General features: G+C 34.2%; 4 protein-coding genes and 1 pseudogene across 4 annotated transcripts; 1 reads left to right on the forward strand and 4 right to left on the reverse strand.

The window, feature by feature from the left end:
• Nucleotides 1-139: 139 nt before the first annotated feature.
• LOC122606603 (UDP-glycosyltransferase 75C1-like) lies at nt 140-1,587 on the reverse strand. The gene has a single exon (XM_043779445.1). It carries the CDS (start codon nt 1,537-1,539, stop codon nt 226-228), a length of 1,314 nt encoding a protein of 437 aa, XP_043635380.1. The 5' UTR covers nt 1,540-1,587; the 3' UTR covers nt 140-225.
• Nucleotides 1,588-2,084: 497 nt separating this feature from the next.
• Nucleotides 2,085-3,422, reverse strand: LOC122609266 (annotated as a pseudogene).
• Nucleotides 3,423-4,505: 1,083 nt separating this feature from the next.
• Nucleotides 4,506-5,876, reverse strand: LOC122609267 (UDP-glycosyltransferase 75C1-like). Its single transcript, XM_043782324.1, has one exon. It carries the CDS (start codon nt 5,874-5,876, stop codon nt 4,506-4,508), a length of 1,371 nt encoding a protein of 456 aa, XP_043638259.1.
• Nucleotides 5,877-10,277: 4,401 nt separating this feature from the next.
• On the forward strand, nt 10,278-11,594 carry LOC122608596 (UDP-glycosyltransferase 75C1-like). Its single transcript, XM_043781693.1, has one exon. It carries the CDS (start codon nt 10,278-10,280, stop codon nt 11,592-11,594), a length of 1,317 nt encoding a protein of 438 aa, XP_043637628.1.
• A 6,998-nt stretch (nt 11,595-18,592) lies between these two features.
• On the reverse strand, nt 18,593-23,774 carry LOC122607619. The gene is made up of 6 exons (XM_043780635.1): nt 23,690-23,774; nt 22,046-22,153; nt 19,774-20,126; nt 19,536-19,631; nt 19,391-19,450; nt 18,593-19,012 (listed from the first exon to the last, which is right to left on the reverse strand). The coding sequence occupies exons 2-6, from the start codon at nt 22,146-22,148 to the stop codon at nt 18,827-18,829; spliced, it is 798 nt and encodes a 265-aa protein (XP_043636570.1). The 5' UTR covers nt 22,149-22,153; nt 23,690-23,774; the 3' UTR covers nt 18,593-18,826.
• Nucleotides 23,775-27,051: the final 3,277 nt, after the last annotated feature.

Below are 27,051 nucleotides of genomic sequence, written 5' to 3' on the forward strand. Positions count from 1 at the left end.
TGTTGTAGTTGACCACAAGGCGTATGCAAGGATCGTTAGACTTACAAAGAAAAGACTTGAGTAATTACATTTACAAGAATCAAACTTAATTAAGTTTAGTTTCAGTTAAACAAAGTTATAAACATGACAATCACATAAATGAAACCGAAACCAAAATCAAGTTAAATCATATAAAAAAAAGGGTCTACAAATTGTAACACATTTTTGTTATTCTTACATTTGATTTCAAGCATGAGTCAAGAAAGCATTAAGGTTGATAGCAGACGATCCACCATCTTTGAGAGCTTCAATCGACAAATCCCTCCATTTGTCAGCATTTCTTTTCATTTCACCGTCTCCCATCACCAATTCCACACACCTCTTGATCTCTTTCCCTTCCACCATTTCATCCCCCTCCCTTTTCTTCACCCTAACCCCGGTTTTCCACACATCTTCAAACATCTTCCCAATAGTCCCTTGATCACTCGATCGTGGAAAAACCACTGTAGGTACGCCAGCCCCCAATGCCTCTATCGTTGAATTCCACCCACCATGCATCAGAAAACACCCAACTGCTTGGTGGCTCAAAACTAAAACTTGAGCACACCAATTCACTATCATTCCGAATTTTTCCAATTCCTCTATCTTGCTCAATCCTTTTGCTTGCTCAACATCTCTTATCACCCATAGAAACGGCCGGCCTATTTCCAGTAACCCCGTTGCTATCTCCTCCATTTGATCCAAGGAAAAACTACCTAGTGTTCCAAAGGATACATACACAACCGACGATTTTGGTTTTGTGTTTAACCATTGTATGCAATTGTCCAAAAGTCCTTTTCCATCCAACGGAATTAAGGGTCCAACAGGAAGGACCTCAAGCTTCTTTATTGCTCTGATGGACTCGAATTCTAGCTCATCAAATGTGTTAACAAGTACTTTTGGAGATATTTTCAGTACATCAATATGATCTTTTAGAATCTGCAGCATAAAATCTTGTTCATTTGGTTTGGAAGACGGCAAGAAAAACGATGGCAAATCAGCTATTGTTAGAGGTGGCAAACCAGGTAAATTGATTGGATAACTCGGGTTGTTTTTATTACTTGATATCAAGCTTTCATAGCCGTTGAAATAGTAATAGTATATATCTAAGACAGTAGCTGGTTGGCACCATAGAAGAGTGGATTTGACACCATTAACATTTGCCACCTTGGCTGCCCAAGGTACGACAATCGTGTAGACTAAGTTATCAAACGGATGGCCTTCTGCAGAAGCAGATTTGAGGATTTCTGTAATTGCAGAAGCACCATTTGTTGAAAAATCAGAAAAGTTTTGTTGCCTGGTGGTTGTTTGTTGTACGCCGTTGTCATGGCCATCAGAGAAAGGAGCCAAGATTAGGCCATGAGGGATGGCTTCTTTGTTTACCCGGTGTATGCCGAATATACTGGTGGCAAAGGTGACCTCGGCTCCCATTATGATGAGGCGGTTTGCTAGGCGGATAGATGGGTTGATCATGCCTTGGCGTGGGTACGCGACAATCAGGATTTTCCGGTGGCTTGTCATTGTGTAGGAGGGTAGTGGTGATGATGTTTGACTAGGTATGCATATGAAAGAAAGTTGCTTTCAAAAGTCAAAACAAATAATTCTGAATCTCATATAGGCCATATTTGAAAGTAGTTGGATATTCATTTTCAACACGTCTCTGTTTAATAAGAAAAACAAGTCAATATTACTAATCAAGACAGTAATTAAGAGCATATTTAAAAAATAATTAAGTATCAGTGGTTATAATATTATCAGCAAAATAGGTTTTGATTTTGCTTAAACGTGAGTATGTTTTAAATAAAAAAGTGTTTTTTTACTTATACAACAGATTTTCATTTACCCGACCCGTTAGACTTGTCTGATCCAAATCCAACCCATTAGACCTGTCTGTTATAAAAAATCTGTATTATGTTTTCTTATAAGTAAAATCTAATGAAGACATAAACCAACTATCAAATATTGATAATGCTAAAAACATATTTTGAACCTGTTTTGAATATTAGATGGTGACATCATGACAATTACATGAATGAAACCCAAAAATTTAATAAGGTCTACAGATGCTAGTATAGTTTTATTATTTGATTTCAAAAATCATTCAAGAAAGCATGAAGGTTGATAGCAGATGACCCGCGATCATTGAGAGCTTCTCTTGCCAAATCTTTCCATTTCTCGGCGTTTCTTCTCATTTCGCCATTTCCCATCACCAACTCCACACACCTCTGAATCTCTTTCCCTTCCACAATTCCATCCCCCTCCCTCCCCTCCACTCTAACTCCTGTTTTCCACACGTCTTTAATCAATTTTGCGTTCGTTCCTTGGTCTGACCACTGAGGAAAAACCACCTTCGGAACACCAGCAACCAAAGCCTCCAACGTTGAATTCCATCCACCATGCATCAAGAAACATCCGGTCGCTTCATGGCTCAATACCGCCACTTGACAACACCAATCAGCTATCATCCCTTGTTTTTGCAATTCATCTATCTTGCTTAAACTTCTAGCTTGCTCACCATCTCTTATCACCCATAGAAAAGGCCGGCCACTCTTTAGCAACCCGCTTGCAATCTCCTCCATTTGGTCCATTGATAATGTTGCTCGTGTTCCAAATGAAACATACACCACTGATGATTTTGGTTTTGTGTGTAACCATTGGCCGATGCAATTGTCCAGTGAGTCTATTCTATCTGATGGCACTAATGGTCCAATAGGAAGAAACTCAAGTTTATCTATTGCTTTGATGGATTCCATTTCTAGCTCATTAAATGTATTAACAAGTATTCTTGGAGATATCTTGAGTACATCAATATGGTCTTTTACTATTTGTAGATAAAAATCGTGTTCTTTTGGACTATATGGCCAAAATAACGATGGCAAATCAGCCGTTGTCAAAGGTGGGAGCCCAGGTAAGTTGATTGGAAGCGTTTGGTTGTTCTTGCACCCGGATATCAATCCTTCATAGCCATTGAAATAGTAATAGTAGATATCTAACAAAGTAGCCGCTTGGCACCACAAAAGAGCTGATTTGACACGATGGGCATCCGCTACCTTGGCTACCCAAGGTTGAATGATGGTGTACACCACATCATCAAATGGTTGGCCTGCAGCCGCCGCAGAACTCAAAAGCTCTGCAACAGCACAAGCACCATTTGACGCAAAATCTAAAACGAGCTGTTGTATGGTGCTAGTTGGTTGGTTGTCATTGTCGTGGCCATCAGAAAATGGAGCAATAGTTAGGCCTTGAGGGATGAATTCTTTCTCAATGCATTGTACCCCAGAAAAGCTCGTGCAAAAGGTGACATCTACGCCAATCTTAAGAAGACAGTTAGCGAAGCGGATGGATGGGTTAAGAACACCCTGTGCTGGATCAGAGACGATCAGGATCTTTCGGTGGCTTGTCATTGCAGAAAAGTTTGAGGGTGGTAATGGTACGTGGTAAAGGGATTCTTTAGATCTAATTAAGATAAATAATGTTAAAAATTATTGGCTAGCACATGAAAGATGCTTCAATTTGCATTTCTAAAGTGATTATTTCAATTCCAAAGCACTGTCTGTCTTTGTTAAATGTATGAATTCAAGTTGCATTTTAAAAGTGATTAATTCCAAGCTGTGTCAGTCTTGGGTAAATATATCAATTTAGCTAGTAGGTTTATCAGTTTTTCAATAAATAATCTCCTTTCAATTGCTGTGTTTATATGATTAAAAGGGAAAGATGTACATCAAAAGTTGTAGATAAAAGTCAATTAAAGTTAGCAAGCCCAAACGGTTGCGTCGATTTCAACCAGTGAGTTGTCGGTTAAGCGACATCGTTGGCACAAAAGTGTTGGTTTGGGGCATCGGTTAAGAGACGAACAGGCTATGTAGTGGGTGGGTCCCATAACCAATTCGACCTTTGCTTTATTTATAAAGAGTTATGTGTATATTAAATGATTGTGATTAATTAATTGAAAGTGAAAAAAAGTAACCAAGGAAGTGAAATGGTGTTGTTGGCATTTGTAGTAGTTGATGTGTCAGTTTAGAAGTGTTGACGTGACGCTGATGTGACAAAACAGATGAAAAAAAGGACGAAGTTACTCTTTGAAGTGGTCTTAACTAACTTCTAACAGCTTTCTAACTACATCTTGTGTTATATATGTGTGACAACCCATCAACCTATAGGCTATGGATTTATGTCTAGTTGTGAACAATATGTAAACATGTGTGAAATCTGTGTGGATTGTGTAATTGCCTTCTATAAAAATCACAATACGAGTAGAACTATTTAGCAAGGTAGAATTGCATCAATCACTAACTCTTACTCAATATCAGTTCCTTTAAACCAAAAAAATGAGCCAAAGAGTACATTACTGGTATAATATTTTATACTATAAGAAGGTGGAACTTTAATGTATTACATAAGTTGAAAGTCAAACCAAATTAAGAAAAAACAAACTCAAAGCAAACCAAAATGACAGATAATATAAAGTCTACTATAAGAAAGGTTGACTATAATTTAGTAATTCTGTTCCAAACACCATCCAAAAAAGATTGAAGGTTGACAATGGATGATCCATCATTGCTAACAGCCTCTCTTGCCAAATCCCTCCATTTCTCTGCATTTCTCCTCATTTCTTCATTTTCCATTACCATTTCCACACACCTTTTAATCTCATTCCCTGTCACTACTCCATCCCCCTCCTTCCTCTTCACCCTGACCCCGGTTTTCCACACATCTTCGATCATCTTCCCATTTGTTCCCTGATCACTCCATTGTGAAAACGCCACGGTAGGAACACCAGCTGCCAATGCCTCCACCGTTGAATTCCACCCACAATGTGTCACAAAACACCCAATTGCTTGGTGGCTCAGTACCTCCACTTGAGAGCACCAACCCACTATCATCCCTTGTTTTCTTAATTCATCAATCTTGCTCAAATTTGAACCCTTGTTTTCGTCTCTAATTACCCATAAAAACGGTCTTTTGCTCTCCAACAACCCAATTGCCATTTCTTCAGCTTGATCATTTGATAAAGTTGACATACTTCCGAATGAAACATACACGACAGATGACTTAGCTTTCGTGTTTAGCCATTTGATGTAATCTTCCTCTGTCGTCTCAAACAAGTCACCACCAAACGAATTGTCTAACGGGTCTTTTCCATCTAAGAAGGCTGATGGGATCAAGGGTCCAACAGAAAGCAACTGAAGCTTTTCAATAGCTTTAATGGGTCCGATTTCTAGCTCATTAAAAGTACTCACAAGAATTCTTGGAGACTTTTTTAAAGCATCAATGTGATCCCGAAAAAGAGGTAAAACAAAGTCATGTTCTTCGGGGCATTCGGGCAAGAAAAAGGTTGGTAGATCGGAAATTGTAAGTGATGGCAATCCAGGCAACTTGATGAGAAACTTCGGGTTGTTCTTATTACTAGTAATGAGATCTTGATACCCATTGAAATAATAATAGTAAAGATCCAAGATAGTCGCGGATTGGCACCACAGAAGGGTGGATTTAAGACTATATGTGTTTGCCACGTCGGCCGCCCATGTCACAATGGTGGTGTACACCATGTGATCAAATGGGCGGCCAGTGGTAAATGCTGATTTGATCATTTTAGAGACTTCTCGAGTGCCATTGATTGCAAAATCCGAAATGAACTCTTCTAAGGTGGAATTAACTTTTCGGGCATCTTCAGACACTGGGGCGAAGGTTAGGCCATGATGGGTGGTTTGGTTCTCAATAAGGCGGATAACAGATGAATTTGTGCAAAATGTGACTTCTACATTCATATTTAGGAGGCGTTTAGCGAATTGAAGAGACGGATTAATGTGACCTTGGCCCGGAAAAGCTATTATTAGGATTTTTTGGCGGCGTGTCATGGTGCTGAAGAGTGGTTCGCTGTTTGGCAGGAGAGGGAAGAAATTTAAAGCTCTTGTTGGTTTAGTAAGACATATATCAACGTTTATATATATACTCCAAAAAAAAGAAGTATACGCACGATTAGCATGGTAATGTGACATCATCTATATTACGCAGGGGTTTACAATACGTAACATGATACAACCGTAAAGTCTGGAATAATATATTACTAATTTAAGTTTGCTTATTTTGTTTTTCTAAGGATGAATTTTATTATTTATTGGTGGATACTTAGAAGTCATCACATGAAACTAGATTTATTAGTAATAATCCCTCTGCTCCTCTGTCAGCGGGTGATAAATTTAGTCTATCTGGATCCCAATAGCAAGGTCAACCATGTTCTATTGGATTGCTGACGATGGTAAATAAATAACTAGTTTATACGAGTATTTATTTACAACTCAACAGCCATAAGCAATGGATGTCGTTTGGGTGGTAAATATTCTCATTTGACACTATTTATCAATGACATCTATATAGCTATCAAAAAAAAACCCAACTAAGTTGGATCAGTGGTTGGAGGCTTGGAGCCCTTGCCTCTAGAAACAGAAGTCAAGGGTTCGATCGTCATGTCCAACAAGGCTGGAGGTCCTTTTCTACTTTTGATAAAACATGGAAGTAGTCTCTCCACCTTTGGTAGGGGTAAAGCTGTCTACACTTCAACCACCCCATACACCATCGAAAACGGTATTTTGGGACCCAATTAAAATACGTGAAAGACGGCATTGAGAGTTACTTTAAAACTTATCTATATATCTATCAACTTTCTATATATGGTTATATAAATTTAATTTAACTTAATTTAATTTGACGTGTTAAATAATAGAGGATATTTTGCATTGTTACTTTATCGTGTTCGATATGTTATGATACGTTTGTTATTGTTCGCCCCAAACGTTTATGTAATTAGTGTCATTTTATGGTTCTTTTAATTCCACATGTTAAATAATAGCGGATGGGTTCATACGTAATTATAGTAATGTGGTTGCTATGTTCTGATTCGCTAGATGATAAGAGATGTTTAATTAAATGGTAATTAAATTATTTAATGTTATTTGGAGGTACTTTTTTAGCAAAAAAGCTGGGGGTGAATGACTGTAAAGTATTGAGTGGAATGTTGGAGAAATAAAGTTTTATCTTATGGTGGGAAAATTTAACCTATTGCTTCTGTGTTGGCCTCTATGCAAATTTATTGGGCACAACTTATATGCTTCCTGGTTCTGTAATTGAAGAAATTGAAAAGTTGTTCAAAATGTTTTTGTGGAATATTGGACTTGGAAATATGTTTGTAGACCTAAAGAAAAATGTGGTTTGGGAATAAAAGACATAAAATGATGGAATGAAATTCTATTGATTAGAAGATTGTGGAGAACAATAATTTATCATGGGCTAAATGGGTCAATATGGTAAAATTAAAGATGAGGGATATATGGGATATGGCAGTGGATAAGTAAAAGACAGTTTGGGATGGAAGACTATGATGGAGATCAGAGATAAAGTCAAACACAATGTTTTTTATGAAATTAATGATGGAATGCATACAGAGTATTCTATGTGGTATGATATAAGTGGTGTCCTAAAGGCCCATTGTGTGAAGTCATTACTCAAAGGGATATCTATGAAGCCAGACTTGATGATCAAAGCAAAGTGGCAACTATGGTTACAAATGGTGCTTGAGTATGGCCTCAAGGATGGCTAGAAAGGTTCACTGTCCTAAGTAGTATTAACATACCGAGCATTCAAAAGGGATATAAAGTTGTTTGGATTAGTAATAAAGGAGAGGAAGTCAATTTTCCAGTGAATAAGGTATGGTACTAAGGAGTTCGGCAGCAAAGTAAAATGGGCGCATGGTCAAAATACTAAGATGTAATTGAATGGTTCAGTAATTTGAAATGTGAAAATTCGGTTTGGAGTGTGGTTCAAAGGATTGTTTTGGCAGCTAGTGTATATTATATATGGAGGGAAAGAAATAATAGGAAGATAGGATATTCAATAAACTTAATGTTCCGAAGGAGAAGTTAAAGGAGCATATATATCCCTGTAGGCATTATAATGAGATTGCTTAAATTGTAAAGTGAGCAAATGTGGAATGGCTGGTCATGTTTGGTCATACAGGTTTTTATTTTACTTACATGGTCATTAGTAGATTTTTTTTAGGTGTTATAGGATTGGATAGTTGATCTACTGTTGATGGATTATGGGTGTATAGAATATATAGGATATTTGGTTATAGTTTTTTGGTTTGTAAATGGTGGGAATGTCCACTATATATGGATGATATTTAAATGTTTGTAATATGTGGTTTTTTGTGATCAATAAAATTAAAGAAGGTACTGCCTCTTTTTGGGGGAAATTAAAAAAGAAAACTTGTCGACAAGGAGTTAATTACCAACTCTTTTCGGGGTTGGGGTTGGGGTTGGGGTTGGTGAAATGGAAGTGGCTGGTTTGGCTAGGCTTATAAAATGTGCAAATGGTACCCTGCCATTCCTCCACTTGGGGATATGGATTGGCGTGAATATGAACAAGATAGTAAATTGGAATTTTCTTTTTTTTCTTTTTGATATCTTTGAGGCCCGATTGTCCAGATGGAAGGCTATTAATCTCTCTATAGCTGGCAGAGTTACTCAAATTAAATCGGTAATGGAAAGCTTACCTTCATACTATTTCTCTATTTTCAAGGTCCCTGTAACTGTGATAGAGGGGTTGGAGGCTCATATAAAGAGATTTTTATGGGGCTGCTCCGACTCGGGGAACAAAATCCACTGGGTTTCATAGGAAAGAGTGGCGCCCCCCATCAGTATGGGCGGGCTGGGCTTAAATAGATTACGAGACATAAACGTGGCTTTATTATCCAAATGGATGTAGAGATTCAAGACCGAGCCCAATAGTCTATGGAAGAAGATCATTAACACATTACACGACACGAAAAGGGGCTGGAACTTCATTCATACTAATAAGTACCTCCCGAGGGTCTGGTGAAATATTGTTAAGTGTATTGAATCCGTAAAGGTTGGGGGAATGGGTATAAGTAATATGTTAAAGGGTGAGATAGGAAACGGGGGCGAGATAAGATTCTGGATCGATAATTGGCTTTGTGATGAGCCGCTCAAGGAAAAATTCCCATTGTTATTCAAGCTTGAAAAAGATAAAAAAAAGTTAAGGTAGGAGAAAGAATATTCAAGGAAGATGGTAACATCAACAAGAGGTGGAATTGGACCAAAAACACGAGAACTAGTCAGGAAGCTATGGAATGGGATGAACTGGCAAATTTACTGAACGTGGTGACGATTGGGGATGGTGATGACAAATGGGGGTGGCTTGGGGGAGAAAACAATGTCTTTTCAGTAAAGAACGTGAAAGAGTTTCTCATTAGCAATAATAATTATACCAACAGGTATGTGGTTAAGTGGTGTAAATGGGTACCGAAAAAATATAAAATGTTCATATGGAGGGTTGTCATGGATCAGATTCCAACGAAGGAGGCTCTTAGGGTTAGAGGTTGTGGAAGTGGGGACCTTACATGTGTTTTCTGTGGGGAAGGACCGGAAATGACCACTCATTTGTTTTGCGAATGTATTGTTGCTGCGAGGGTATGGCACTTCATTAGTGGGTGGTGCAGAACGGCGCCTTTTTTTGGTTCAATTTGAAAGAGATCCTACAGGTCCATGAGCAACAAAGAAGAAAGAAAGAGGAGATTTCAGCCATCAAAGGTATTATAATTATAAGTTGCTGGAGCATCTGGAAGGCTAGAAACGAAAGTATTTTTAATAATGCTGAAGCAAAGTCCACCAGTATCATCCAAAGCATCAAGACGTTAAGTTATTTATGGTTTAAAAATAGAACGACACATAGGAATATCACATGGAGTGATTGATGTAATTTCAATTTGGTGTAAAGTTTGTACATATTAACCCCGGCAAACTGTTAATAAAAGTTTACTTTAAAAAAAAAGGAGTTACCATAAATAATACAAATATAACTTAACAAGTAAAGTTACACTTAACCACCCTTGTGTTAAGAGAAGGTAAACACGTCCCCATCTTCTAGCCACTTCCTGATTCGTATCAAATCAAATTTATTATTATTTATCTATGGGCAGATACATTATATTGACCTCACATGAAACTCGTTTGAGATTAATCACTATATATTAAAATGCAACTTGAATTATTGATACATTTACCAAAAGACAGATCCATCGACACTACAGATTTGATTTGGAATTATTTATTGACAAACAATATTCAATATGCAACTTAAAGTATCTTTCATGTTCTATTTATTTTATATAAATCGTAACATCATTCTCTTAGATCTAAAAAACAATCATTCCTTTACCACCACCCTCAAACTTTGTTGCAATGGCAAGCCGCCGAAAGATCCTGATAGTCTCCGATCCAGGCCAAGGAAATATCAACCCATCTCTCCGCTTAGCCAACTGTCTTCTTAAAATCGGCGTTGAAGTCACCATTTGCACAAGCGTTTATGGGGTAAAACATATTAAGAAAGAAACCATCCCTCAAGGACTAACCATTGCTCCATTCTTTGATGGCCACGACAACGGCAAACAACCAACTACCACGCTACAACAAGTCGTCTTAGATTTTGGGTCAAATGGTTCTCGTGCCGTGGCAGAGCTTTTGAGTTCTGCCACGGCTGCAGGTAAACCATTTGACTATGTGGTATACACCGTCTTACTAGCTTGGGTGGCCAAAGTAGCGAATGCTCATGGGGTTAAATCAGCTCTTTTCTGGGGCCAACCAGCTATTATATTGCAAATCTATTATTACTATTTCAATGGCTATGAAGACTTGATAAACGGATGCAAGGACAACCCAACGCTTCAAATCAACTTACCTGGGCTCCCATCATTAACAACGGCTGATTTGCCATCTTTTTTATCTCCATCTAGACCGGAAGAACATGATTTTTTTCTACAAATAGCAAAAGACCATATTGAGGTACTCAAAATATTTCCAAAAATACTAGTTAATATCTTTAATGAACTAGAAAGCGAATCCATCAAAGCAATAGATAAATTTGAGTATATTCCTATTGGACCCTTGGTTCCTTTAGACAGAAAAGACACATTAGACAATTCCGTCGGCCAATGGTTAAACACACAACCAAAATCATCGGTGGTGTATGTTTCCTTTGGAACACTAGCAGTGTTATCAATGGAACAAGTGGAGGAGATTGGAAGCGGGTTGTTAAAAAGTGGCCGGCCTTTTCTATGGGTGATAAGAGATGGTGAGCAAGCTAGAAAATTGAGCAAGATAGATGTGCTGAAAAAACAAGGGATGATAGTGAATTGGTGTAGTCAAGTGGCGGTGTTGAGCCATGAAGCGACTGGGTGTTTCTTGACGCACGGTGGATGGAATTCAACGTTGGAGGCTTTGGTTGCTGGTGTTCCTAAGGTGGTTTTTCCTCAGTGGTCGGACCAAGGAACAAACGCAAAACTGATTAAAGATGTGTGGAAAACAGGAGTTAGAGTGGAGGCGAGGAAGGAGGACGGAATTGTGGAAGGGAAGGAGATTGAGAGGTGTGTAGAGTTGGTGATGGCGGGAGATAGAGAAATGAGAAGAAACGCGGAGAAATGGAAAGATTTGGCAAGAGAAGCTCTCAAAGATGGTGGATCTTCTGCTATAAACCTTCAAGCTTTCTTGAATGATGCTTGAAATTATATATATATATATATATATATATATATGAATAACAAATCTATACTGGGATTTGTAGACCTTATTATTTTACTTGGTTTGGGTTTTGGTTTTGGTTTTCACATGTTTTAATTATGCATTTGAATCTCCATGTTGCATTTAGTTATATCTATGTTGCATATGAATTAAAAAAGACATGGGCGATTGCATATTTAAGTTATGTAATATATTGCATACTAGAAAATCCCTAACTCTTGTTTCTCTATTGTTTTATTTTGGAGTGGTTGCCTACTAGAAAAAACTATATCAGTTTCATTCATGTAATTGTCACAAACTCGCATATAATTCAAAATAGGTTCGCATTTGGTCTATAAATATTTGACTCTTGAGGAAAAAAGTTCATGCGAGTATCATTTGAATTGGAAGAATCATGGCATGGGTATATGAACAAATTCGTTCACATATGAACAGATTAAATTGTACGTACTTCACATTATATACATGAACCTTAATTACCCTGTTATTGGTTTATAAACTCATTAGATTACTTATAAAAAAACATCTTGCAGATTTATTATAAGTGACGGGTCTAATGTGTTGGATTTCAATCAGACGGGTCTAATGGACCAGGTCTAGGGATGACAATGATATGTAAAGTTGAAAACTTAATGTTAAAACAATCTCTCTTAACAAATTGAGTAAAATCTTTAACTCATAATAATCCGTTGAGTCAATTAAGTTGAAAACAAACGACTTTCGTGATCATAGAACGAGGTTTGTTTCAACATCACCTTAAACAGGGACATTTTGAAAGTGAATTTTCATCTCCATCATGTTTCATTATGGCCTATAAAAGAATCACAAGTACATGTTTTGACTTTTGAAAGCATCTTTCTTTCATATGCATACATGTCAAATGTTACACGCTAGCATTTGATTTTGTACTCATGTCGTAAACACGTACTCCCCCCCAATCATCATCACCACCACCCTCCGGCGCAAAGACAAACCCCCGGAAAATCCTGATTGTGGCATACTAGCTACACCAAGGCATGATCAACCCGTCTATATCCCTAGCAAACCGCCTCATCATAATGGGTGCCGGTGCCGAGGTCACCTTTTCCACCAGCATATTCCAGCAGGTGGTAAGTAAAGAAAACGTCCCTCATGGCCTAATTTTGACTCCTTCAATTTCTCTGATGGCCATGACAACGACGTACAACAAATTTCCACTGTCCACCAGGCAGCAAATTGTGCTTCTGCAATTACAGAAATCCTCATATCTGCAGGAGACCAACCGTTTGACAACTTGGTCTACACGATTGTCGTACCTTGGGCAGCCAAGGTGGCGAATGTCGATGGTGTCAAATCCACTCTATGGTGCCAAATAGCCAAGATTGTTCTAGCATGATTCATACCCCAATATTGTTCTAGCGAGTTTCGAACCCAGGGCTTCTTGTAACTATGCAATTCTTGTTTTTGTTCTATTTGTGGAATAAGTACAAATTGAAGTGGAGGGTTGTTTGAGCAAAGGGAATAACTTTGTATCGTCTAATTAAGTTGATGGGACGTTGAAATAGGAGAAATAAAACCCACACCACTTTTATGTGAGCAAGGGAATCACTTCAACAGTAGCTTATATAAGAAAATCAGACAATCCCAAAACATTAGGATATAAATATATTTAGTTATTTACAAATGATTTTTAAACATCCACAACAATATGCATACACATGTAAAGAATAAATTATAAGCTTGATTTAAAATTTTCATAAAGGTTTCTGTAATTTTTGAGGTTTCTAAAAAATTATTTTTTCCATATAATATATATATATATATATATATGGAAAAGTTAAATTAAAGACTCCTTATTTTAAGGACTGTAAGAGACTCCTTCTACCTCCTTCTCCGGCCACCACCACCATCATCTCTGACCACCACCACCATGATCATCTCCGACCACCACCATGATCCTCTGGCGACCACCACCATCTCCGGCAAGACTTACACATGTGTAAGTAACTTACACATGTTTTAAGTACAATTTTTTTTAGGTAGATCACCCATCACCGATCATCCCCTATGACCTATCACCCTCTATGACCTATCACACTATGACCTATCACCCTCAATGACCTATCACCCCCACCAGCTTTGGTTTATGAATATCCTTAAGGGCGAAGCCCGCTCCGAATCATAATTTTTATTCAACTTACACATGTATAAGTTGTACTTACATATGTGTAAGTCTCGCCGGAGATGTCGCCGGAGATAAATATGGCCGGAGATGTCGCCGGAGATGATCAGTGGTGATTAGATCTGATGAAAATGAACGGTCTAGATCGAGTCCCTAACAGTCCCTAAAATAAGGAGTCCCTAATCTAACCCACCGTATATATATATATATATATATATGTGGGGGTTGGGTATTGTAAAACAAGTATTAAAGTAAAACAATTAAAACAAGATCTTGATCCTTAGATCATGGTTATATTGATGCACGAAGATTCACAAACCAATTGATGTACGATAATTTTCATGATGCACGGTGATTATCACTGAATAAAAACCTATTGTTTTATTTGTTTTGCTTTAATAGTTGTTTTATTTTACCTAAAACCTATATATATATACTAGTCCTAATACCAGTATGATGTACGATAGTTATTAGTTATATATATTGTATCATAAAAAAATTCAAATATGCCTCATACATGATTCTTGAGTATGAAATAAATTGTAATTAAAGTAAATCGATGATCGAAGCTAAATTATAATAAACAGTAATGATAAATATAATATATGTTTAGTTAGAGTTTTGGGTTTAATTTAAAGTTTTAGAACCACGTCACATCGAAACTTGTAAGCATGGTGGATGATGAAAAATAGTTTGTGATTTCGGATCGTAAACTCAAAATTTTGAATTCTTTATGTTAATAAATTATTATAATTAATATAAGTAATAGGAATTTAAAAGTTGGGAAAGAAAAAGAGACAATTAATTATTAATGAGAAAACGATCAATTGAACAAGGTTATAATGTATTTTGTATTAATAATTCAAGAGATAGAGTTTATTTATAAGTCTAATAAGGAAATTGAATTTATATACAACTAAAAAAGCTAATCTAACAAGATAAATTAATTAAAAGGACACGTGTCGATCAAGTATTACGCGACGTGTCGTTTCAAAAATATATTAATCCTGTTTTAGTTTATTGGTAGATAGAGAGAGTTTCTTTATTTTGAGAACCATTTTTTTAAGAACCATGAGAACTCTTAATTTATATATATATTTACATGTTTTTTTTTTGTTTATTCACATATAAAATGATATAAAAATGTATGTTGTAGAAAAATTTTTTTTAAGAAACCTTCAAAATAACCTTTTGTGAACTTGTTAATGAATTAGTTCACGTTTTCTGTTTACATGTGAATATATGAGGTCTTGAAAAAAAATTTATTCTGCAACATATGTTTTTATAACATTCCACATGTGAATGAACAAAAAAAACATGTGATCAAATATAAAATTTAGGAGTTCTCACGGTTTTTACAAAATAATGGGTTCTCAATATAAGGGTCCCCATAGAGAGAAAAGTGAGTATGGGGCTGTTATGCACTCAACTTGGGTGAAAACCCCTCACATACCAATATTTTAATATTTTGAATAAATGTTTGGCCCCCCATGATTTTTATGGTTTAAAAAAAGGTATTTGAGGGGTCTTTCACCCAACTTAGTTGCCTAACAACCTCATATTCCTTTCCCCATATACATATATAGTGGGATGGGAATATAAGACTGTCGGTTATCTAAGCTTAGGTGTGGAACACTCACATATTGTTTTTTTAATCCATAAAAATCATGGGGGCCCATGCATTTATTCATTAAACAAGAAATAATAAATATTAGTATGTGAAGGGTTCCACACCTAAGCTTAGGTGCCGGACAATCTTATATTCCTTTTTCCCATATATATATATAGGGACAATCAAATAATAACAGTTTTAAAATAAGATAAGTGTATAACAATTATCATTATTTAAGTATATAACAACACATTGGTCTGTCAAAATAAAAAAATCGTGTTTTTTGTTTTGTGCATCCATCTTGGATGCATATTCTTCAAAATGATGCATCCACCAAAAAACGTGATTTTTTTGATTTTGACGGATCAATGTGTTGTTAAGCACTTAAATAATGATAATTAGTTATGCACTATGTTAGTTTTATAGACTTTTAATGCATCAAAATGATGTTTTTTAAGTGTTCTCACCGTTCTTATTTTAAGACTGTTCTCACCAGAGTGTTACCCTATATATAGGTTTTAGGTAAAATAAAACAAATATTAAAGTGAAACAGATAAAACAATAGATTTCTCTATACTAAAAATTACCATGCATCTTGAAAATCATTGTGTATCAATTGTTTCGTGAATCTTCGTGCATCAATTTAACCATGATCTAAGGGTCAAGATCTTATCTTATTTGTTACAATACTCAACCCCTATATATATATATATATATATATATATATATATAAGGGACAATCAGATAAGAATAGTCTTAAAATAAGAACCGGTGAGAGCACTTAAAAACTACATTTTGATGCATTTTAAAAGTCCATAAAACTAACATAGTGTATAACTAATTATCATCATTTAAGTGTTTAACAACATATTGGCCTATTAAAATCGAGAAAATCATGTTTTTTGTTTTGTGCATCCATCTTGGATGCATATTCAACAAAATTATGCATCCAACAAAAAACATGATTTTTTCGATTTTGACGGATTGATGTGTTGTTAAACACTTAGATAATGATAATTAGTTATGCACTATGTTAGTTTTATGGACTTTTGATGCATCAAAATGTAGTTTTTAAGTGTTCTCACCGGTTCTTATTTTAAGACTGTTCTTATTTGATTGTCCCTATATATATATATATATATATATATGGTAACACTCCGGTGAGAACACTCTTAAAATAAGAACGGTGAGAACACCTTAAAAACATCATTTTGATGCATTAAAAGTCCATAAAACTAACATAGTGCATAACTAATTATCATTATTTAAGTGATTAACAACACATTCATCAGTCAAAATCGAAATAATCATGTTTTTTTTTGTGCATCCATCTTAGATCCATATTCATCAAAATGATGCATCCAACAAAAAACGTGATTTTTTCGATTTTGATGAATCAATGTGTTGTTAAACACTTAAATAATGATAATTAGTTATGCACTATGTCATGTCAGTTTTATGGACTTTTAATGCATCAAAATGATGATTTTAAGGTGTTTTCACCGTTCTTATTTTAAAACTGTTCTTATTTAATTGTCCCCCTATATATATATATATAGGGGAACAATCAAATAAGAACGGTGAGAACACTTAAAAAACATCATTTTGATGCATTAAAAGTCCATAAAACTAACATAGTGCAAAACTAATTATTATTATTTAAGTGTTTAACAACACATTGGCCTGTCAAAATCAAGAAAATCATTTTTTTTTCTGCATCCATCTTGGATGCATATTCTTGAAAATGATGCATCCACAAAAAAACGTAAATTTTTTGATTTTGACGGATCAATGTGTTGTTAAACACTTAAATAATGATAATTAGTTTTGCACTATGTTAGTTTTATGCAAAATGATGTTTTTTAAGTGTTCTCACCGTTCTTATTTTAAGACTGTTCTCACCAGAGTGTTATATATATATATATATATATATACACATCTTATAAAACGGTAGTTATCCTGATATTTTAAAGGCATCCACATCAATTTAACTATCCTTAAAAATTGCCACATAGGTTTTATCTTGTGTGGCATCTCCATAATTTTTTTACAATATAATATACCAAAAAAATAAAAATAAAATTATTCTCATATTTATCAAATCAAATCTTAAATATACGTATGAAAAAAATAATATTTTTTATGTAAAAAAATCAAATCAAATCTTCCATTGAAAAAAAACACTAAGCCCGTATCATGTATTTCAAATTTCCTAGATTTCTTTTACATCAAACTAAGCTAGCGGCTTTAGAAAGATTCAAATTTTAAGAATATATATCCTTTTTATTTCCATTTTTCTTATGGTTCATATCAAAAGTAATTTATTATAGTAAATCAATCTAATTACTTAATATTATTTTTTTTAGTATATGTAAAAAGTATTTTATATCTTCTTTCTTTGATTTACAACAACTAAAATAATACAGAGTATATTTTTTTAGCTAATAGATTGGTGGTTCATTAATATGGTCTTAGACTTTTTCACTTTCATTTGTATGTGTGAATTGTTAGAGGATGGTTTGAGGGTCCTGTGCAGACATATGTAGTTTGAATTCTGCATACAAATAAAAAATGGTATCATGTCATGATATAAAACAAATTACAGAAGAAAACATTCAAAATTTATAATACATAGAGTTTATACTTGACAATATGTAGAACATCAATATGAAATGTAAAGATAATATTATAAATGAAGTGATTTAAATATAATAAAACACATTTTACTAATCATCAATAGCTATATCTAATTTTTTTATTACCGTTTGTTTCAACAATATTTTATGGTAATCAACTGCGCAACACACGGATAAATACTTTATTTTTAACCATTTTCATACGTATGGATCATCAAATTTTATGTTATTTATATATAATTTTTCATTCACTAAATTTGTAAGACAACTAAACTAATACATCAATTTTTAAAGTATCGCGTATCGCGCGGGTCAAAAACCTAGTGTGTGTGTACATACATATATATATACATATAGGGGTTGAGTATCGTAACAAATAAGATAAGATTATGACATGTAGAAAATCAGGGGGTGAGATTAGAAAAGAGAACTAGTGGTATTCACCTGTCACCTTCTAAAGCTATTAGGAGGATTTTTAGGTTAATTTGTTAGAAGGATAAATCATTTTCCATATACATATTGTGGATGGCTAAAAATTGTCATAATTTATCACTAAACAAAAACCCACAAAAAATATAAATACAGCCTTTCATACTCATAAAGAGAAGAAAAGAATAGTTCTACAGACTGAAATCCTTAATCAAAAAGTATCCCTGTTGTACTACAAAAAAATTATTTGTGCCCAACAAGGGCCATCATAATCCTGTTTCTAGGCACAAAAAGAACAAAAGTTACATAGGCACAAAAAGAAACTTCACTCTGTTTCTAGGCTTATTTCATTGTGAAATATTTCAAACAAAAGAGTTTAAGGATCCGTGTCAATAAAATTGTGATCATAAACTTCATACTCATAATCCTTGTCAAGATCCTCCATAGTCCTGCCATAAACGAAGTGTTTTGTTCCCATAGTTGTGAAAGGCATTAATCCAAAGGCACGGGCCGTCTTTATCTCTCTAGCGACCTTTCTCTGGGCTTTAGCACTGATTTTGGTCTACATGATCCATTAAAAAAAAAGTTTAACAGGAAATTCAAAATGCAATATAGTTTTGGGCAACTTTTTTAGAAATAACTTTTACTATTGTATGTCAAAGCTTGCTGTTGTGAGTACCCATGACCCCTTCATTGGGTCAGCGGTTTTATTAATGAAGTAGCGACCATATGCACATCACCATAACAAGTGCCACATCACAAGTTACATATTATAGGTATCAATACATATAGCATCAATATTTGAAATTCTAGTACATATAGTAGGACATTTTTTGTTCAATACATACAATAGGAAAATGAATAAAGTTCAATACTAGTTAAAATAAGTTGCCCTAGTATTTTATATAATCAACAGAAATACAGTATACTTTATGTGTACCTTGCTTCTCTTGATGATCACTCCAGCCTCAGTTATAAAGTTAGCAAGAAACTGAACGTTCTGCATCAAACATACACAATATTCTAATTAGCAGAATGCAATATACACACTGTCTCAAAATTATAGATACTGCTATGACGCTCACCCTGAAATCAGCTTTTTGTAGAACTTCAGCTGTTGTTACTTCAAACTCTGGTCTTTTAGATGGTTTACGAACACCTGGTTTTGTAAGATCAAGATCCTACAGAAACCCATATTTGACTGAGATAATTGTTTCTCTCATTTCAGATAAACATCACAAATAAATGTAAGCGGTAAAATCAAGGATCGTACATATTACATCAACGATCGGAGAAACGATATTTATGGATCAAAGTTCATACCTTACTATCATAAGTATTACCAGGCCAAAATGTGACATCAGATCTGTACTTGTAATCATCTTTCTGTACTTCGTTCGCATCATATTCAAAGTAAGTAGCAGCATCCTTCAATTTTCCCTCCATACCATCAGTCAAAGTTGTGAAACTCTCATCTAGACCATCCACAAATCCTGATCTTCTAAGACCATTTGACTTGGAGTTCATTGCATATCTTTCAAGAGCTTTCTTCTGCTGATCTAACTTCTGATAGAAGGAACTTGAACCCTGACTGCCGTCTGGAGGATCGCCATAAATGTTTTTCTCAAACTCCTCCATGGTCTCTGACAAGTTTGTATTCTCATAATTGTCGAAAGCTATACAGAAAATATAAAAAAAAAATTAAAAAACAATAAAACAGAAATCTGGATCAAGTGATCAATGTCACGTTATGTCTGTGCAAAGGTACCACGCATAATGTGGGTTTAGTCAATATGTGGGTTCAAAAAAAATACTCTCATTACAGATAAAGTGTTGCTGATACAAAGTACATATTCACAAAGGGCGAATTCCAAAAAAGGGAGATATATTTACAAAAAAATTCCAATTAGAAGAACGTAAAATGTTTTTCAACAGAAAAAGAATTAGAAGTTCAATTTTTGTCAGAAAAAAGGGAACATGATGTCAGTAGTTTTTAAAACAAGGTCACATAACACCCAGCATGTTTTTTTATAAAAAGTTAACAAATAATCAAAAAGTTTCTAATTTACTAACCAAATTTAGATTTCAAAATTTTAAATAAAAGTAAAGTAACTCCCAATGCCGTCTTCCACGGGTTTTGGGTCCCAATACCGTCTTCGACGCCGTATTTTGGGGGGGGGGGGGGGGGGGGGGGGGTTAGATGTAGACAACCTTACCCTTACCAAAGGTAGGAAAAGGCCTCCAGGCTTGCTGGACATGAGGATCAAACCCCTAACCTCTGTCTCCAAAGGCAAGGGCTCCAAACCAATGAGCCAGTTGGTTTTTTCAAAATTTTAGATATTATCATTTTTGCTAATGTATAAATGTATGCACCTTTTTTGTTCTAAACTATTTTACGTTTTCTGAATTACAAATTTTATGTAAATACGGTAACCTTTTTCCAAGAATATGCCCATAAGCTAAAGGGTTAGACTATAGCACATATGCAAAAGAGTCGTCCTACAGATTGGTAAACAATGCACAATTGGTCTTCCAAGGACCACACTGTCCTACATTTTAGTACAACTTTGACTTCACCACATCACATCAACGATAAAGTTTTCAATTCATATGTTTGATATTAGTTTATGAAGAATGTGGATGCGTAATATATTCTCTTTCACCACTGCTCCTTTTCAATGATAATACAGGAAACAAAAACTAAAGCTTGCTTCCTCTTTTTTTTATGTAATTTATTTTAGGAATTTTAGTTATCAGATTCGGATTATATATAATTATAATCCATATTCCATATACATAAATGTTTCATACTAGATTAAACTTTTACTAAATAACTATTATAAAGGTGACATATAAGTGATCGGCCCTGATAAGACCAGTTGACCCACTAGTCTATGCGGTTCAAATCCACCACCACACAAAAACCCAAAATAGGCCTAAAAGTTTGGGTCAAGGTCCAGGTCATTTTTATGCCTGCTAAGCATGCCTCCAGAAATTGGTTCGGACCGGTATTTGTGCACCTCTAGACTGGTTAGTAAGCAAAATAGTATGCCTAATAAACTCTTTGGATTGAAAATAAAATCGGAATAAACAAGACAGGGTGAGTGTGAGTTGGGAATCCATGATCTGACAACAGTGAATTTCAAGACTAATACATTGAATGCTTAGCCATCTGAAAAGCAGGAAATTAAAATGTAATGCCAACTACATGTCGATATACAACTCTAGTATCCACTTTGAGAATCGCAAAGAACTTGGAAGCAGCTTTTTACGTGAAAAGTTTTGCAGAATATTTATGAAGCACAAAAAAGAGGGAAAATTATCGAGGAACACAATAGGTAAAAGATGCAAAAGAAACATGTGGGGAATAAGCTCTTTTAAATATCAATTCAAACAAGTAAGATTAATATGCTATCACAAAAATATTAGGTAACGTATTTATGGATGGTTACGAATCTGAAATTTAAATAGACCTACCACCATCATGATACATGAGGTTCCCATTCAGCTTCCCAAACAAAAAAAGGTGTTATGACGTATCAAAATTTATAATGATGGTAACAAAATTATAACAAAAACAAAGCCACACATGTACCTGAAGCACTGTTTGTAGCAAAAGTCCTGGCAACTGACAACCGCCGGCAGCTAGGTGAAATACCAGTTGCAAGGGACCGTAGAACACCCTGAACAAGTTTCATCTCTCCTGTAAGTGCCAGCCATACATGTTAGTCAATAGGTACATGTCTTATGATGCATTGATAAAACTATAGTCGCAATGACAGATTCGATAATTTAAAGGAGGGGATATATTGTCCAATCTCAATAACTATAAGATCAAACAAATAAAATTACATTCAAACATAGAGCGGTTTTTAAGTTTGAAATTAGAACTTCATTCTCATTACTAGTCTACTTGTCTTATAAGTTTCAACGGGGGTAAAATCCAGAAATATGTTTGATTCACATAGCACAAAATTTTAGCTAGCCTACTAAACAGATAACAAATATAAACAATGAGCATTTTTTAAGCAAAGAAGGGAAAAAAGGATAAATCATATAACAAACTAGTGGATATTAAATATTTTCATGTAATGAGGGCATCACTGCTATGATTTGCAAATTGCAACAACAGATTAGTATGATAACATTATAGGCGTTTCACTTTTGATGGTAAAAACAGTCATTATATTAAAGGAATATGTCAGCCGCTGTCATATTTTTGATAAAAGTTATCTACTTTAGAATATGTACAAGTACTGAGCTCCAAAGTCAAATTTTTCTGCTCTATATGCCTAGAACTCATCCAATATCGATAGATAGAAATTCAAAGGAAGATGCTTAAACAAGATAGTTACGGAAGTTGTGTCCGTAAAAGATATATATAAAAGACCATAGTTTGTTGTTAAAAACAACTCAAGTGTTCTGCTGCTGCTGATTAGTAGTTCCAACGGTCATTTTTTCTCAGGGATCAAAAAATATCCTAACGCATAACTGAAGTACACGAGTGTCTCCTTCCAGTTCACGGATTCGCAAATCTTTTGTTACACTAATGGTGTGGATAACTGGATACTAAGACCTCCACATATAAGAGCCTCGAGAGCTCATTCTAGGCTAATTTCGTACTCAGAGATGCTAAAACATCTCTCAATCCATCCTCTAGAATGCTAGCATTTCCCTATCTTCACTCTTCAGGTCCAGTTATGCGATATTCTTTAAAAAGAAATTTAGCTAAAAAAGGCAATGCCTACACACCTACATATTAAATCTCTATCGATAGTTCAAATTAAGCACCTTGATATTTCAGGTTACTATATTAACCTCATAACACACTACAAAAAAAAATATTAGCTATAAGTCGATTCATCTGAACACGTTTACGCCTGACGTTCGGTTAGTCATTATAGTATTTCTAATACTATTTCGAAAAACATGTCCAACGATAAATATATATATATATATGTATGTATATTTACTTTACTAATAACAACACATACCAACTGTTTGTTGAAATGCCAATGATAAACTATTACTACTTCGCATTAGATATACATATGTATAAGCACATATATCAGTTTGTGTGTGTGTGAGTATATATATATATATATAAAGTAGGTAATCTGAAGATTAAGAAATGCAAAACCCTAACATACACATGTCTAATAATACAAATAATAGTGTGAATAAATTCGAAAAACAGATAATAAAAAGGGGAAAATGAAAATAGTAAATTATTTATTACCAATTTACTTAAAAGGTGGGTTGAGGTGGGAATGATTTTTTTTTTCTCGGGAGAATCCGGTAGCAGACGAAGAGAGAAATCAAACATTGAAGAGAGATTATGCACAGCACAGTACTAGACAACTAGTACAAGTTCTGGGCTGGGCTGGGTTAGGCTGGGCTGGACTTAATGTTCTGGTATTTGGGTTTGTCATTAGTTTAGAACTTTTTTGTTATTTTTCTCGTTTGTTTGTTTGAATGTTTATCCTATATAGCATTCGTTCAATCATACACTTAATATTAACGGCATATTACAATTTGTTGCGTTTAGCTTACTCTTTTTTTTTCTTTTTTTTTTTACTCGTCTTAGATCTATAAATCTTCAGGATCGGCCATGGAACCTTAGTCCCAATATCAACAATTTATTTTGTGACTTAATTTTTAGTTATATTACTTTAGTTTTTATATTACTTTAGTTTTCTTTTAAAAACATTTAAGTTCATTGCAAAATCTTTTATTATACTAAAACACAGTTGCTCTAATAACTTATTGTCCAATTACATCTATCGATTTATTCAAATTTTTAATTTTGACTTTTATTGACTTTTAGTATATAAATAAATGTATAAACGTCGACCATGAGGTTATTAAATATTAAGATAAACATTACCTTATTATGAAATATATTAAAAGTAGAAAAAATGGTGGCTACCCATGTATCCTAATCCCGTCACCGAAATTTACACAATATTAAATTAGATAAATATATATAATATAAATATAAATAATTAAATTAAAATTTAATATAAAAAACTCTTGATTTTATTTCGGTCACTGAACATAGATTGGTATACTACAATACAACATCCTTGTCATAAACACGATAGAAGTTATATTTATTTTTACCTATCAACTTGAGTAATTTTATTTTTAAAATCTTTAATCATTTAATTAATAAAAAAAATTTCAACATATAAAATGTTGTCAAAAAAATTATTTCAAAAATCAATGACTTATTAACCAATCAAATTGCTCAATTTTATCAAATTGACTTACGCTTATGTCATCGATTAATCTAATTATAACTATGAATCCTAATAATCATTATGCGAGTATATTATTATATTAGTATTTATATTAATATTTGTAGAGAAAGTCTCATTAGTTTACACATTTTTGTTTTCCATCAATAATTTATACTTTTTAACCCAGAATAAACTTAATCTATATTTCATTTTAGCCATCAACTTGAATAATTTCTTTTTTTAATTCTTAATCATTTTGTTAATTAAAAAAGTTTCAACGTATGAAATATTCTCTAAAAAAAAGATTTCAAAAAGTAATGACTTATTAACCAATTAAATCGGCCAATTTATTTAAATTGACTTCTGCTTATATTATCATTTAATTTAATAAATAAAAATTAAAAATCCTAATAACATTATCCAATATATTATTATATTAATATTTATATTAATATTTGTAAAATAAGTCTTATTAATTTACACATTTTTGTTTTTCATCAATAACATGTGCATTGTGAAATGTTTACGACAAACAATTTCATCTATATGTCTCAGCTAATAACGACAGTGACGAACCTGTGATTATTATACTACAATTTGCAAAATATAACACTTTGAATTGTTTATCTTCACAATTATAAGCTTTTATGACTTAACTATATAAATATTTAATAGTGATAATATTGTAAGCCTTGTGTCCAGTATTGGACACGGGTCTAAAATCTAGTTTTTACTAAAGATTATAAAATTTAGTAAAACTTATTCTTTTAACCAAAAATCTCCGACATTAACTAAGATATTTACCTTTCAAAAAAAAAAACTAAGATATATTTGTATATAATATAAGTTTATAAATTTTATGCAATAGAGAAAGCATATTGTATTGATATGAGAGGGCGGGGGCGGGGGCGGGAGCAGGGGTATGGTCTTTTAACCTTTTGCATTGGAATTTTTTGCACGGATGCTACAAATTTCGAACCATTTGGTGTAAATACGAACATTTGTTATAAAATTTGTGGAACTACGAAAACCGGTGTCTTTTTTGAGCAAAGCCGGTGACTCCAACACCGGTCTTAGTCGACTTGGCAAGTAGGAAGGCAAAGCCGGTGTCTAAGACACCGGTCTTCAATGTGATCACCCAAAGTCGCTATCTAAGAGGCCGGCTTTCTTGTATTTTCAAACAAAGACCGGCGATTGAGAAACCGGTCTTCTAATATGTGTCACGCAGCTGAAAACATTTGGAAAATCTTTTGTGGATGGGAGAATTTTTAAAGCTTGTTTCTTGCAGGTATAATGAAGATGGTGATGAAAACAAGTAATTTCAATTAAATGGTTTGATGGAATGATGGTATTTGTTTACTGTCAAACTTATGTTTTGACAATGTTACAGTATTAGTTTTGGATGATTTTTGAACATTGAATACGAAAAATGATACTGCGTGAATGTACGTATGAATGAAACAGAAAGATATTTGTAGCAAGTTTGATATATCATGATTTATGAAACAACCAGACTCAGAGAGAGAGAGAATAGTGCAAGTTCAAGAAGAAATGGAAAAATGGAAAATATATGATAGGGTATTGGGTTTATGGTAAGGTAGACACTTGGACTCATACTCACATTACAAGTATGGAGAGATGGACAGCACATGGTCTCTCAATAGAAGAGAATGATTTACTACTTGTATTTTTAATTTGTAGGTTGAATTTATGCAATTGTAGTTTAAATGAGAATATGAGCCATATTATACGGCAGATTTTATTTCTTTATATAATGAAAATAAGAAGTGAAATATTTACACCCCTACCCCTAGAATCTCAACCACATTTTTTAATATCCCAACTAAAAAGTATGGGTCCTCATGTTTATAATGGTTTATATGATAGAGTAAAAAGCAGGCCCCCATATCCCCATCACTATTTTTTGGTATCTCGACCACTACTACTTTTTGCAGCGACCCTCGCTGCAAAAAGTGAAAAAAGTGTGGGCCCCATGTCTATAATGGTAAATATGGCAGAATAAAAGCAGGCCCCCTGTCAGGGTCGCTGCAAAAAGTTTGATCGGGTTACCAAAAACATGGTCGGGTTACCAGGCGCGGGCCCCCATCATTAATAATCTGATCGGGTTAACAAAATAATGGTCGGGATATCAGGCGCAAATATTTATATGGTTGACAGCTTTCAATTTTCTGACACACCCCCACTATTTCTACTACATTCATTGATTCATATTTTATATTTGTATATATATGCATTAGTGTATGAAAAAAGCAACCTATCAAATATCAATTGCTATCTTCTTTCTGTTTCTCTCCTTTCTTCCTTCTTTTCCTTTCCCCTCACCGGAAAACTTTAAAAT

The sequence above is a fragment of the Erigeron canadensis genome, chromosome 7 (genome assembly GCF_010389155.1).
Source record: "Erigeron canadensis isolate Cc75 chromosome 7, C_canadensis_v1, whole genome shotgun sequence".
Classification (NCBI taxonomy): Eukaryota; Viridiplantae; Streptophyta; class Magnoliopsida; order Asterales; family Asteraceae; genus Erigeron; species Erigeron canadensis.

Coding starts and splice junctions, on each gene's coding strand:
- LOC122609267 (XM_043782324.1), bottom strand. CDS start 5,876: ATGACACGCCGCCAAAAAATCCTAATAATAGCTTTTCCGGGCCAAGGT.
- LOC122606603 (XM_043779445.1), bottom strand. CDS start 1,539: ATGACAAGCCACCGGAAAATCCTGATTGTCGCGTACCCACGCCAAGGC.
- LOC122607619 (XM_043780635.1), bottom strand. CDS start 22,148: ATGAAACTTGTTCAGGGTGTTCTACGGTCCCTTGCAACTGGTATTTCA. Junction 20,127..22,045: donor TGCTACAAACAGTGCTTCAG/GTACATGTGTGG, acceptor TTTTCTGTATAG/CTTTCGACAATTATGAGAAT. Junction 19,451..19,535: donor TACAAAAAGCTGATTTCAGG/GTGAGCGTCATA, acceptor TGTTTGATGCAG/AACGTTCAGTTTCTTGCTAA.
- LOC122608596 (XM_043781693.1), top strand. CDS start 10,278: ATGGCAAGCCGCCGAAAGATCCTGATAGTCTCCGATCCAGGCCAAGGA.